Source organism: Seriola lalandi, unplaced genomic scaffold, assembly GCF_002814215.2.
Source record: "Seriola lalandi dorsalis isolate HSWRI2012SDOR001 ecotype SW California unplaced genomic scaffold, Sedor1 jcf7180002052092, whole genome shotgun sequence".
NCBI classification, from domain to species: domain Eukaryota; kingdom Metazoa; phylum Chordata; class Actinopteri; order Carangiformes; family Carangidae; genus Seriola; species Seriola lalandi.
Window position 1 is genome coordinate 356,838 of NW_019522645.1, and position 14,132 is coordinate 370,969.

General features: G+C 40.9%; 1 protein-coding gene across 2 annotated transcripts; it reads left to right on the forward strand.

Annotated features, from left to right (window-relative positions):
• Positions 1–1,711: 1,711 nt before the first annotated feature.
• Positions 1,712–13,256, forward strand: arrdc2 (arrestin domain containing 2). 2 transcript variants are annotated; one of them, XM_023399640.2, is made up of 8 exons: positions 1,712–1,830; positions 2,700–2,954; positions 9,743–9,960; positions 10,064–10,166; positions 10,267–10,523; positions 10,630–10,792; positions 11,282–11,442; positions 11,774–13,256. In XM_023399640.2, the coding sequence occupies exons 2-8, from the start codon at positions 2,702–2,704 to the stop codon at positions 11,825–11,827; spliced, it is 1,209 nt and encodes a 402-aa protein (XP_023255408.1). In that variant the 5' UTR covers positions 1,712–1,830; positions 2,700–2,701; the 3' UTR covers positions 11,828–13,256. The 2 variants fall into 2 exon arrangements, with proteins under 2 accessions (XP_023255408.1, XP_023255407.1); XM_023399639.2 differs by lacking the exons at positions 1,712–1,830; positions 2,700–2,954 and adding an exon at positions 6,121–7,999.
• The last annotated feature ends 876 nt before the right edge of the window (positions 13,257–14,132 follow it).

Sequence of the window (14,132 nt, forward strand, 5' to 3'; positions counted from 1 at the left end):
GCAGGTCTTCCTCAAGGACCCACCTGTGACCTTGCTAATTTGAATGAAACTGTTGTAGACAGTGTAGACAATAAATGCAACTATCTCAGCAAACATGAGCTTTTTCCTTAATTCTCCTCTGATTTGACTCATTCATTCATCATATGGAATTTCATCATTAATCATTCATCATTAAACGCATGAAAAAGTTTACAACTGAAAATGTTTTTACAAAGACAAGTGTGTCAGTCATGCGATCATGTCATTAACTTGTATTTGGGCCAACATGTGACATGGCGATCATGTGACTTTTTCACCTGCTGAGGCACATGACATGAAAAAAAAAAGAACCCACAATTTACTGAACTGATTCTTTTTGAATGTATTTTACATTACATATTGTTTTGGATTTCATTTAGTTTATTATTACCTATGTTTCCTCTTCCATGGTTTTGTAGGCTATTACTTTGTGAAATAGGCTGTTAGTTTTACATAATTTAAATATCTCATCATACTTGTATGTTCTGTAGTAGTGTTTTTCTATTAAAATTTACAATAATGACGAAAGAGAAAATATTATTATAAGTGATTATGAAATCACTATCAAGAGTGATTTCATAAGCGCTAATGCTAATGATGGCCAGATTAACCTGTTGTTGTTGGGCCCCTATTGACCACCACCATAAATGCCAGTTTCATGATCAGGTTTCCCGTGGCACCAAGAAAGCAACCAGTACTCTAGAGCTGAAATTATTAGTTGATTAATTGATCACTTAGTTGAAAATGAATGTGCAACAGTTTTTATGCAAAAATGTCAAAGCTTAACTGGTACCAATTTCTAAAATGTAAATGTCATATATGCACATAATATATATATATATATATATATATATATATATATATGGTATTTTTGACTATTGGTCAGACAAAAAAAAGCTATATGAATATTTAAACTTGGGCTTCTGGAATAATGGACATTTTCCCACTATTTTCTGACATTTTATACACAGAGGAGTCAATCAGTAATTAAACAAAATAAATGTCAGATGCATTGATAATGAAAATTAGTGTTGGCTGCAGCATTACAATAGGCCTACTCCTATGATGGAATAATATAACCTTTCATGTGGTTTTCGTTGTTAATAACTTGACAAAAAGAAAAAATAAAAGAAATGTGATAAAGTAAACTCTACAACAAATGAGCTCAAACTAAAACAATTAAGGTCTTAAAACTCGAATCTAACACTCAGTCCCTCCTCAAGCCCAGGGCCAAAAGATGGAGGACAAAGGTCATAGTTGATAGTTGTACTTTAGTGGAGCAAACTAATGTGTGATTATGTTATGATGATGAATGATATTGAGTAAACCTGGGGCTGCGGGTAGTTACCCAGCCTTGCTGACCGTTTAGCTAACGGAAAAAGACACATCCTTCAAAATAAAAGACCAAGAACAAAAATCAAATCTTATTCTAATTATTCATTCAAAGTGTTCTATGCTTCTTATTGATTGAATGATTTTAAAAAAAAATAAATGACGCATAGGCCTCACACAGTTTAATTTTTTATATCGTTTCGTTGACCTAGCTACGGTCAGCCAGGACTCTCCCCGTGGTATCTCCACGCCGTCGTCCCCCTCCTCTTCCTCTGTTGTAAAGTGGGCGGGCGTGACTCGCATGTGCCCTTTGTCATTGGTGTAAATCAGAGAGCCGCTGTGTTTATGGGCGTTTAAACCCGCCACCGTTTATAAAAGCGTGGATTCCATTTAACACCCAGTCGGGGTGAACACAGAGTGTGGATTTTCTGCCGTGAAATTCGCTTTCGTCCACACCACGGCGTTGCTCCAGTCCTGCAGGTGAGCTCCACTCTTTCAAACGTCAGCGTAACGTTCACAACTGATATTTATAAAACGTAGTCCCGGTTCCCAATCTCGATTGGCTGAGACCTGCACGAGCCGTTTATAAAATTGACGTTAAACATGCACCGGTCGCATAACGGGAAATGTAAACAATGTTAGCCCGATAGAAAATAGTTATCAAAGCTGGAACAGAACTATTTTTGGAAAAAAGAGTCGGTCAGTAACATATTGTCGCTAGAAAGTGGAATTTGTTATGTGTTGTTATTTATTTTATGTATCGATGAATGAAAGCATGACACTGTACAGTTAACAAAAAATGTTAGTATACACAGTATTTTTAATAACCTTTTTTTTTTTTAACTGTGTTCAGGAGCCAATGTAAGAAAATATTTAGCATCTTCGTTACTTTTCCTATGCTATTAAACATTTATAAAACGTGTTTAAAAACACAGACATCACTGTATCTACTGGCAGGGCTGACCCTGTCTGTCAAGGACCCTAAGCAGAACCACCCACCCCACCCTGAAGATCCCTAAAAGAAAAACATCAGAAATTAAGACTATGTTCAGTGGAGTTTCTGTTTAATGACAAGTGCACCTTTAAAAGCAATCCAGAAACATTGCATAAAATTATATAAAAGGTGAATACAGGACTTCACGTTTATAATTTATTTGTTTTGGATTTCCCTTGTTTACACAGAACCCGTAGACAAGGTGCTTAAATAATGTATGCCTCCTGGTTCTGGCTATTTGCATTATGGTTTTCACAGCACCTGACTACCGGTTCTACACATATTTGTTAGTGCGTGGCCCTTGCCAAATTGTGTGTTTTTATGTTTTTAACTGTTTTCCTGTCCTCACACCCAGTAATGACGTTGAGCTCCATTAAGTCTTTCATGCTGGATCTGGATGGTCCGGCTGATGCTGCGTTCACTGGAGGGGAGGTGGTGTCTGGCCAGGTGATCCTGGAGCTCCGCAGAGACACTAAAGTGCACTCCCTGAAGGTACAGGGTAGAGGAGTGGCCACGGCACACTGGCTGGAGAACCGTGGCATGAACTCTGTCTATAACGACTACACCTCCAAGATCACCTACTTCAGGAAGAGACAGCATCTGATCCGAGGTCAGTGGCGAAAGCTGCAGCTGGTTTTAGTCCCCTGAAAGGTTAATATGCAGTTCACACTGTGTTTATTCATGGGCAATAAGTAAAACCCGTGTGAGTTATAGCTGCATTTTATGAGGTTGCTTCTCACAAGAAACCATATCCATCCTGCAGAGTTCTTTTTTAAATGCATTATTTGATTTGGTTTCATAATTTTGTTTTTGAAACACACAGTGGTGTAAGTTCTAAATAATACAAAACATGTTTGTGTTTTGCACATAAAATGTAGTTAATTTTTAATGTAGACCTAGTTATATTTTAGCCAAATAAATGCATTTTAATATTCAGCAAAGAGAGTCAAATAAGGCAAGTCAACAGGTTCAGGTTCTGACTGGAGGTGCAGAAGTCCAAAGGTGACTAGAAATAAGTTTGGCTTTTTGTAGTGCCTTCACTTCTTTATAAGGAGAGAGATTTGTATCATTTGTGCTGACTTTGTTGTAGTTCTTGTTCTCTCTTTCGCCCCTTACTGTATCTGTGTATATATATATATTGTAAGCTATAGTTTCTAGCTTTGTTATGATATACATAGTGACTGTATTTCAGCATGTTGGTGGATGAAAGGTTCTCTCTCTCTTTATCTCTATCATTCTCTCTCTCTCTCTCTCTCTCTCTGAATAATGTGGTGTAAAACTGCTGTCATGTGCCAGCTGGTAGCTTCTGTGTCTTGTAGTTGCTGCAGTTTGCAAAATGAAGCCACCTGGACCGAATGTGTTACATGGAAAGCTGGGAGAGAAGCTGACACTGGCTCATCAGATACATCTGCCAGATAACATAATCCTAAGATTAAATACAAATCCATTAGTGCCGGGTCCAAATAAACACATCTTTGCTTTATTGTATAGGATGTAACACTGTAAGGTGTGACATTCCCCTTGTGTGGAAGTCACCAGGCAACTTAAAAACGGAGTCAGTGAATATAGGCCATAGTAGCCGAGTAAATAAATTGTAGGTAGCGGTTAATGTTTGATTAGATGATCTGTAAACAGCAACCTACATTTGGTTTGACTGCTCAGTCTGATGCAGAGTCTCTTATAAAGCTGTTGTTGTTATTATGCTATTATTGCTGTTGTTGCAAGTATTGAAAATTTGTAAAAAAGCAAATGTTTGGTCTCTTTACTTGATGAATTACTAGTGTAGTGCAACGGTTTATTAACAGTTCATTAATATCATAATCATTTTATGATTATGGATTCATTGCTTCAGCACAATTGTCACTTCTTCCTGTTCTACCAAATTATCTGGTATTGGTGTGCTCACCAATGAGAAAACTGCTTCACACAGGAAGTAACTCAAAATCAAAACTGAAACAAAAACAGTTAACTGGGAAACTGTATAGTTAAAGGTCTAAATGCATTCAAATGCTTCTCATTCAACAGCAGGCCTATTTCTTTTGCATCACTTGTCCTTTGAAATAAAGCACAGCGGAGGACAATATTAGATATATGTTGTAAGATGATACCAATTTGTCCACTGCCCGAAATTTTGTTCTACAATCTGTACCATGATATCTATCCCTTTAACCTCTCTGGGTGTTGTAAGGTCATAGTGGAAAGAGGTGCTCATCAATGAGTCACATTACTTTTATGGCAAATATATCATTTATATTATCATCAGTGTGATGAAGTGTATTTTATTTGCTTGAGTGATGAGCTCTTTATTGATTTCTCAGAAAATGTATTATATCATAATATATATCAATATCTCTGAATGAAATCAAATATAGCATACTGTAATAAAAGACCCATATCCATATCTCCCACGCCTAATAAAACATCTCAAGATGATGTGATCACCAAAAATGACAAAGTAGTGATTTTGGACTTGATGTCACAGTACAGGGTTTATCAATAATGCTCAGCAATTTTGAGCCACCATAACACTGGCTGTCTTAAGGTAGCTATAGACACAGATGGCTGCCAAATACTAATACAAATAGATCTTACAAAGAGATCTTCTAAGATGGTTGACATAAATATATAGCGGTCAAATAAAAAGCTGCAGTCAGTACATGGGTGCTTTCTTAGTGTGACACTGTAGAATGTGTCCAGGAAAAAACGGCTTAAATTGTTTTTGCAAAGCTTCATCCTTTTCGTGTACGTCCCAAAATCCTTTCAAGGACAAAATTTGTTTAATTCACCCACAAATTTTGCACATACAAGTGACTGGGCAAAGTAGTAAGAGTAAATGTTTAGAAGTAAAACTAAATATGTTGTTATTAGTTCTGTTTAGTTGGGACTGCAGCAGCAAGAAAAGAGGAGAAGGTGAAAGACAGAAGGGAAAGGAAGGAAAGAGGAAGGGGTGGGGGATGTTTAAAAAATGCAGCCTGTGTTGCTGTGGCAACCAAGAAAACAACACGTGGCTCCCCTTAGCCTCGCCTCCCTCCATCCTGCAGCCAGCTGCTGTTCTCCATTCATTTTACATTGTCATGTCATTTTCAGCTCATGCATGTTTTAGTTTTTTTTTTCTTTGTTGTGAATGATTGTTTTTCCTTTTTAAAGACAGAAATTTATCTTAGAGTGAACTTGTCGGACTCGTTTCTCTTGCAAACATCACAGAGGAATTACACTTTCTCAAGCCCCTCTCTGCTCTGAGGTATGAAGGGCTTCATTGTTAATATTTGTTTTGTAATGTTGTGTACTCAGCAGCTCTTCTGGCAAACATAGGGGAATGTGTTTACTTTAGTCTGCAGCAGTTACAAACATGTTTTCAGCAATGATTAGGTTGAGTCTGGAGTGTTTATCAGACCCATCACTCTGTGCAGGGAACCTCCTGTTCATCTTATCAGAGACCAGGGGGCCTGGCAGAACCAGGCACTGCTCCTTGTCACCAGCAGGTGGCGCACTGGGCTTCATTTTTACCCAGGGCCGAGCTTCTTGAATGTTTTAGTATAAACTGACAAAGTAATAGAAACGGAACCACTGACATAATATTCTGCTGTTGGTGAGGACACATTGTATTTAAAAAACAAAACAAAACAATAAATTAATGTCCTATGATGCAGGTAATATGCAGTTAAAACCTCCATCTGCTTTCTACTATTTTACCAACCTGTGAAAGGTAAAATGACAGCCAGGGGAGACACTAGTTTGTCATAACCTGTGAGCATCCTCTACTCAGAGTTTCCCAACATTTCCCAGATTCATACATCTGCTGGCTATAAAAACATCCTGGTAGTCCTGCAGTTGTTCACACTGCCTCCATATCACCAATTGGTGGCAGTAGACAGCTAACTCCTCATCTCTGGGAACAAAGGAGTAAACAACTTTGTTTTTCTCAAACCAGACTTGATTTTTGTATGACGGATTTTGGATTGAATGAAGAGAGTAACTCAACTCAGAAGTGTTTTTTTGAGTTTACTGAGGAGTTTGGAAGAAAACCAATTCTGCTCAGAGCTGGCATTGTTTGGAAATGTTGAAAGTGCTATGCTTGGTCATGCAAGTTACCAAGTTGCTGCAAAAGTTTTCTTTAAGTGGTAACTTACAGTTATCCCGTGCTATCTCTATAGTATCTCTTTATCAAAGACGGTACAGTGACTGTAGTTGTAAGGGGATTTGGTGGCATACGTTGCATGCTCATGTGAGGGGCTGTGTGTTTTCCATGTGTGCGGCGGCCCACGCAGTGTAACAGTATGTTCAAACCGACATAAAAAGTGGAGTAAACAGCTTTGGTCCCGAGTGAAACTATTTTCCTCTGAGCTGTGCAGGGAGGAGGAACTCTGCCAGACTGAGGCATGCTCAGTAGGCCTGTTTTCTTCTAAGAACCTGTAACCATCAATCATCAGGCCCTGTTTTCCTCTCTGCTCCCTCCACACCCAGTCCTGCATGTTTATTGTGCTGCCTTCAAGCTCGGTCTGGAAATATGGGTTGTTAGGAAAAGTGCTGCACTCAAGTAGCTCAACTAAGTGGTAAATAAGAATTAAGTTAGTGTGAATTTTACACAACATCCATGTTGTCATAATCAGTCATCAGGTGAATGGCTCTCATGGAAGTTGTGGCAGTTTTGAGTTTTACTTTTACTTTCATAGTGCTTGTCATTTATTGGAAATCATGAGGTGGATGGGTTTTGTCCAGACTTGTACCTGTATCCAAACCTGTAAATGTGCAACATGGTGATGGTTTAAGGTTGGTTAGTGAATGAAGGAAAGCATCATTTTTGGCCTGATAAGAATTTTTTCCTCTTCGTAATGATGCTTAAAACAAAACATCAGACAATTAAAAAACAACTCAACAAAACAGCAGTGGCTTGAAACTGTGAGACGTAAGTCTTATGGTTTTAAGCAGCAACTGATTTCACACATTTGTTATTGGAAACAGCTGCTGCAGTGTTTGTTGTAATCCTTCACACTCCAAGTCCTCTGCTGTTTGAAACTTTCCTGAAAAGTAAGTTTGGCGTTCCTGCTGGCTGAATAAACCAGTCAAATGCAGCCATATGTCTGACTTTACGACTGTAGAACTGAAAAGTCCGTGCCAAAGAAGAGCACGTGAAGGCAGCGTCGCCCAGCCTTCAAACCTCTCCTGAGGTCTTACATAATAAATTCAGATAATCCCGCCCACTTCTTCAGGCTCCAAATAGGGCTGCAGTCAGAAAGGGCCCTGCAGTTTGAGCTTTAAACAAGTGCAAGTAAAACACCAGCAGCCCGAAGACTCACTTCAGCACACTCACACATACTGTGGGACAAGAAGAAAGGAACCACTTTTGCGTCTTGAGAGGACTCGCGCATCCTGCAAAGAAAATGATTTTCGACAAGTTGAAAAAGTTTGACATCGTCTTCGACTCCGCGGAGGTGGACTGTCCTCCGGTGTACAGCAGCGGGGACGTGGTGTCCGGCCGGGTGGTGCTGGAGCTGTCCGGGGAGAGCAGGGTGGACTCGCTGAAGCTCCACGCCGAAGGTTTCGCTAAAGTGCACTGGACCGAGTCCCGGTCCGCCGGCTCCAGCACCGCGTACACCCAGAACTACAGCGACGAGGTGGAGTACCTGAACCGGAGAGAGGTGCTGCTGCAGGCAGGTCAGTCCACTGTGCGGGCTCGGTGGTGGGAGAGGGTTCATCATGTCTTTAAACCTGTGAAATAACCGGCATGCATCGAAACTGAAAAAGCATCGTCCTCTCAGTCACCAAATGCCAGCTACTGAACTGATAATGAAAGTGGCCTATTTATCTGGGGACACTGAGCTAGTTGTTTTTCTGTAAGTTTTGTTTTCATGGTTTAGTATGAGTGTTAAATGGATGATGGAAACAAGTCCTACCTTCTCTGGTCGTGTAAATGTCTTAAGAAGTCAAACTATCACTTGTTTTTGGACCTGGACCCTCTGCTCAGTTGTTTTCCTCACAGGCTTTGTTGACTATGACTTGATTTACGAACTTGTTCCACTGTAGATGAAAAGTTGACCTTGACCTTCTAATACTGAGTGAATGAAACAAAAGTCAAGTTTAGGAGATGCTTACTTTCTTGTTGAAAAGTTCCTCGAAGAAGTAAAAGTGGATATCCAGATTCAGAAAATGCACAAAACAAGCATCCAGTCATTCATTGACAAAAGCATTTTTATGTTGTTGTTGTTGTTGTTGTTGTTGTTGTTGTTGATCCTTTCTTCTGTCATATGAGAAGTTTTTGTTGTTGGTCACAACTTGATATGTAAGTTTAAAAACCTTACTGTATAAGAAGGGAGCCAAACGTGCTGCAGCAGCTGTCTATACATTGCTTTGTTGCTGTGAAAACATCTGTTGAAAGAAATACTTCTGACATCAGACTGCCTCATTCAAAGAAAATGCTGGGTGTTTTTTTTTACCTCCTGTGAAATGAGCAGAGGAACCTCAGGCTTTTACCTTCATTCAGGGTTGTTTTGGTTTAAAGTGTAGACAGGAAATTCACAGCCAGAGCTTTCTCGGTTTTATGTTCCTGCTTCGTTTTGTCTGCCTCGTGGGTCTCCTTTGAAATCCTGCATGCTAACAGCAATTTTTAAAACACATAATAACATGTATATTTCCGTTTAGTCTGTGGTATGTGAACAAGTTGGGGTTTTTTTTTTTTTGTTGTGTTTTTCTTTGTAGGTGTGCTTGGAAAAAAAATATGTTCACAACAACCCCACTTAACCCATTAAGAGGATTTGACAGTGACAGTATTGTAATTTAAATCAAATAGGAGCTCGCAGCTAACAAAGGGACACAAAACACACTGAGTCTGTTAAACGCAAACACGTGTTCCCAGACCTGTGCAGCAAGAGAGTGAAAAAACAGAGCAGTTGAGACGGGCTGTATAATACAGCTTGAGGAAAACATGTTCTCAGTCAGCACAATGGAGAAAGAACCGCCCCTCTGAGCAAGCACGGAAGCCATGTGATTGCAAAGAAAGACAGAGCGATTTCTATTTCAGCAAAAGTCTTGCTTAAAAGATCTGTTCATACTCTCTCACCAAGTCAGCTTAATTTATAAGGATTTCCAAAGAATACTAGTGTTTTTTAAATGTTTATATTTCATTCAGAAGAAGCCATTTGCTACCATTCTTGTGCTGTGCTACATGAATCACCTTAGACAAAATTAGAGAGTCGATCACAGTAGAGATTTAGAAACTGTATTTCATTGTGTTGAATTGCTTTATTACTTTCTGCTGTGCTTCCTGATGATAACCTGACACCCACAGGAAGGGACTAACCGAGGGAGTGAAGCAACCCTCACGATCAAAACAAAAACAAAACAAAAAGTGAATGAGCTGTATCTTAAACATGTTTTTCTTTTTCTTTCTCTTCCTCTCAGATAATGGTGAAGTTACTGTCCTTCCTGCTGGCAGACATGAATTTCCATTCAGCTTCCAGCTGCCAGAGGAGACACTGGTCACCTCGTTCGAGGGGAAACATGGCAGCATCCGTTACTGGGTCAAAGTTAAGCTACACAGGCCGTGGGCCACCGTCAAGAAGCTCAAGAAGGAGTTCACAGTCATCGAGCCCATTGACATCAACACACCAGCCTTACTGGTGAGCACCTCAGCCCTCACTTTTCATGAATGTTTCATCACAAGCTTTCATGGTGTTCTGGCTGTTCTGAGGCGCTCACTGATTGGGTTTTGGTCATTCCCAGGCGCCGCAGGCAGGAACGAAGGACAAGATGGCACGGGCCTGGTATCGCAACTTTGGACAGGTGTCTGTGACGGCAAAGATCGACCGCAAAGGCTACACACCAGGTCAGAGTCTAGCATCTGAAACAACACCTTCTATAAACACATTCTTCGTTGGTCAGATTAGAAGTTTTGGCAATTTCTGATATGCTTTCCGTCTCTGTAGGTGAGGTGATACCTGTCTTTGCGGAGTTTGACAACTCTACCTCCAGATCAATCGTGCCCAAAGCCTTCATCACTCAGACACAGACGTTCATCGCCCGCGGCACCATGAAACAGAAGCGCTCGGTGGTGGCCACGCTGTGCGGTGACATTGTGGGCGCCAGGTGCCGGGAGACTTGGCACGGCCGCGCCATCAAAATCCCACCTGTGGGCCCCTCCGTCCTACAGTGCCGTATCATCAAAGTGGAGTACATGCTCAAGGTGAGCTTAGTGAACAGCGGCTTTACATTTCTTATGAATTTGAAGATTCACCGTTTACGTGTTTAAGGCTGGATCCAACAGTTCTCCACTCCTCCCCCTCTAACAGGTTTGTGTCGACGTTCCTGGGACATCGAAGCTGTGTCTGGAGCTGCCGCTGGTCATTGGCACCATCCCCCTCCATCCCTTCGGCAGCCGGACCTCGAGTGTGAGCAGCCAGTACAGCGTCAACCTGGAGTGGCTGCGTATGGCCATCCCTGAGCAGCCTGAGCGTAAGTGTCCTTTAATACTGCAGTGGCAGAGATGCGTGTGTAGGTCTAGATGTGCATAGGGAGTCAATTATTATAACAGTGACATTTTCATTTTTTCCCAGACTTAGCTGAACATTTATCAACATTTAGTGCTCAGACTCTGAAGATAAAAACAACACTCTTTAGAAATTGCTCCCTTTTTTTTGCTTTCGAAGAGCTTCTCCAACCTCTATCAGTTTGTGGGCCTGTACCCTCTTTTATTTTTATGATCACTTTACTGCCAAAATACCACAGAGTCAGATGCCAGCATGCATAAACAAACAAAGGTTTCGATTCTGCTGAGAATCATGTTGGTTCAAATCAGTGTTTGTTAATGCAAAAGGCAGTAAATGTAATGTGGGTTTTTAAGAGTTTTAACTGCAGTGATGACTCAGCAGCTTAGTGTTTGGACCTGTGCTTTTCTGTTGAGTCAGACCAGTGCACTAATCCTGCCTCTTTCCCTCCCTGCAGCTCCTCCAGATTACAGCTCTGTGGTGACAGAGGAGGAGGCCGGGCAGTGCAGCAACGCGGTGGTCCCGCAGCCAGCCGAGGACCTGAGTGGGATCCTGGAGCGCCCCCTCATGGCTTTTGTTCAAGAGTTTCGCTTCCGACCTCCGCCGGTGTACAGCGAGGTGAGTCACAAAATGCTGGAAACAACACGCACCCTCACCCACGGTATTGCAGTGTTTGATTGGCACATATAAAAGCTTGTAGAGATTATTTTTTCTTTTTTTCTTTGTGTGTAGATACATTTTAAAACATCCCTAAAGCACTTCTTAGCTGCTAAACATACTGTTGAGATCACAGCTGAATTGTATCTACATGAAAATATAGCCGTGGGTGTGGGCTGAATGTAGGCAGAATGCATCACAGCGCTGACTGTTTTTGCTCGGAGAAAGGCTGAAATTTGTGTTTTACTGAACCTTCATCTTATGTGTCTTTATTTCTATTTCCTGCCTACAGATTGACCCCAACCCCCAGCCCTTAAACATGAGACCTCGCTGCATGACGTGTTGAACCATGAGCCCCGCCTGAGATTCAAGCGACTAAAATTATCGAAAAGAATCAAGAGATTTATCTTCTCCTGGATTACTTCTCTCTGGTAAATGGCCCCTGGTCCCACCAAGTGTTGTGGAGAGGGACTGAAGCGCCACGGAGAGGTCAGGAGAGGAGATGGAGCTCACAGGAACTGGGTGTCACTGGAGGAGCTGCCACTTTTGTTTCCAGTCCATAAAGTAAAGTGGACGCTCTCCTGTTCTGTTGCGAGGGAAGCAACTTCTCTACATCAGTTCCTGTCCTCCCCAAGTGATTTTTGGCTCATGACGAAGCGAGCTGCAAATACCTCCCAATCAACAATTCCCTCACCTGAAGAGATTTTTTTAAGATTTAAGGGACATATTGGAGGCGGGGGGGTAGATCACTTGATATTTGTCAGGTGGAGAGTTGAAAAAAATCGCCCTTGATAAGTTGACACATGTTTAGCAGTACATTGTAACTTTGAGTGGCGTAAAGAAACAAGTGCAATTATTGTTTTCAATTTCCACTCTCCTTTGCCTGGCAACACAGTAGTTTTTAACAACCTACATTGCTATGCATCGTGTGACTCAACAGCAGTGTGCCTGTGATAATTTCTACTGTTACTTAAGCACATACTGTATCTGAAGGTGTGACGGTGGAAGAGACAAGTTAAATAAGCAGATGTAGATGTATTTTATGCATGCAGGTAACAATATGTAAAAGGGAAAAAAACATATGCCTTATTTATCTGCAGTGGAAGATTGCATGAGAGTTTCAGGGAGTCGTTCTCTCATAGAGTTGAATAGAAGTGAATGTATTCTGAAAGAACTTAGAACAACAACAGAAAAAAAAAAAAAAACGGTTGGATTGTATGTGGCTGGATTCCAAGAGACGTGTTGTGTTAATACAAGGCTTAAGGCACTGAAGTGTCGGATAGCTGTGGTTGTTGATTTTAGCACAGTTATAAAATAGGATGAGCAGTTTGTGTATAAAGCTGCACGAGGCTCATAGATTAGCTCTCCCAGCTGCTAAACAAAAGGAGGAGGAGGAGGAGATGGAGACCTCTGAGCCATGTGGTCTGAAGCTTTTGATGGGAGCCAGATGCCTCGGTGCTGTGGGGCGCTTTGTGAGGCTCATCCAGAGCACACCGCTCAGCGTACAAGTCGAGCCCCAAGCTGGCGACGCCACTGAAATGTATGGACTAAAGAACATTCCAAAAACTAACTTGAGGATGAAGTTTTTGCCTCAACTGCCAAAAAAAAGAAAAAGAAAAAAAAAACAAACTGGTCTTCAGGGTCGGCTGTGCAAGTTCCTCGGCACGCACTGAAAAACCGAATGTATTTTTATACAAATGCAATTGTTGATTCACAATCTTGCCAAAGTTTTCTAATTCTAATTTTTTCTAATAAAAAAAAAAAGCTTAAATGGATGTTTGTCTCCAGTGTTTCCTTCAAACCTTGACTGGTATGTAAGCTGTGCACTTTGTTCAGGAAATAGTAGAGGGCTTCTTCTAGCATGTTGCGTGCCAGTAGATTGGTACATCATGTTCAGCAGCGTGAGTCAAAACTATATTACTGCCAAGGGCAGGGTTCACTGCAGAAGTGAGCTATACTCACTGGATCAAAACAATAATTAGACAGTTATGCCTGTGACAGCTCTAATATTCCCGATTTACGTAATCCAGTTTTTCTGGTTGCCTGTGTTGCTCCCTTTTTTTAAGGAAAAAAAAAAAAAAAACAACAAAAAAAAAAAAAACAGGGATAAAAAGTTCCAAGTCAGGACTGATTTATTTATGACATTCAGTTCAGCAGATACATGGATCTTATCTAGAGCCCTCTTGTACTGTTTGTACTATGTTTACATGAATTTCCAACAAGTACCTCAGCTATTTTCTTTTGGCACTTGTAAACATATAACACATAGGAACAAACAAGCAGCTCAGTGAATTATACACAATGTTAGACAAAGCTGTAAACATGGATGAAGGCCAAGCTGGAGAAATTCTCTTGGGTTTATTCTCCGAACTGCCTTAAAGTGGAAGGACAGAGAGGTGTTCAGTGCAGCGCTGAGGAGACGTGTTTCACTGAGAAGTTTGAATACTCACACAATAATTTGAAAGAACAACAATCACTTACGACTGACACAAAATCAGTGTTTGGGAATGTTTTATCCTAATTAAAAACGAAACGATAAGTCGATTAATTTATTAATCGATCATCAACAATTTTGATAATCACTTAAACATTTGGGGTCATTCAGGCCAAAACACCAGAGATTCTTTGGTTCCAGCTGCTTCAGTGTGACG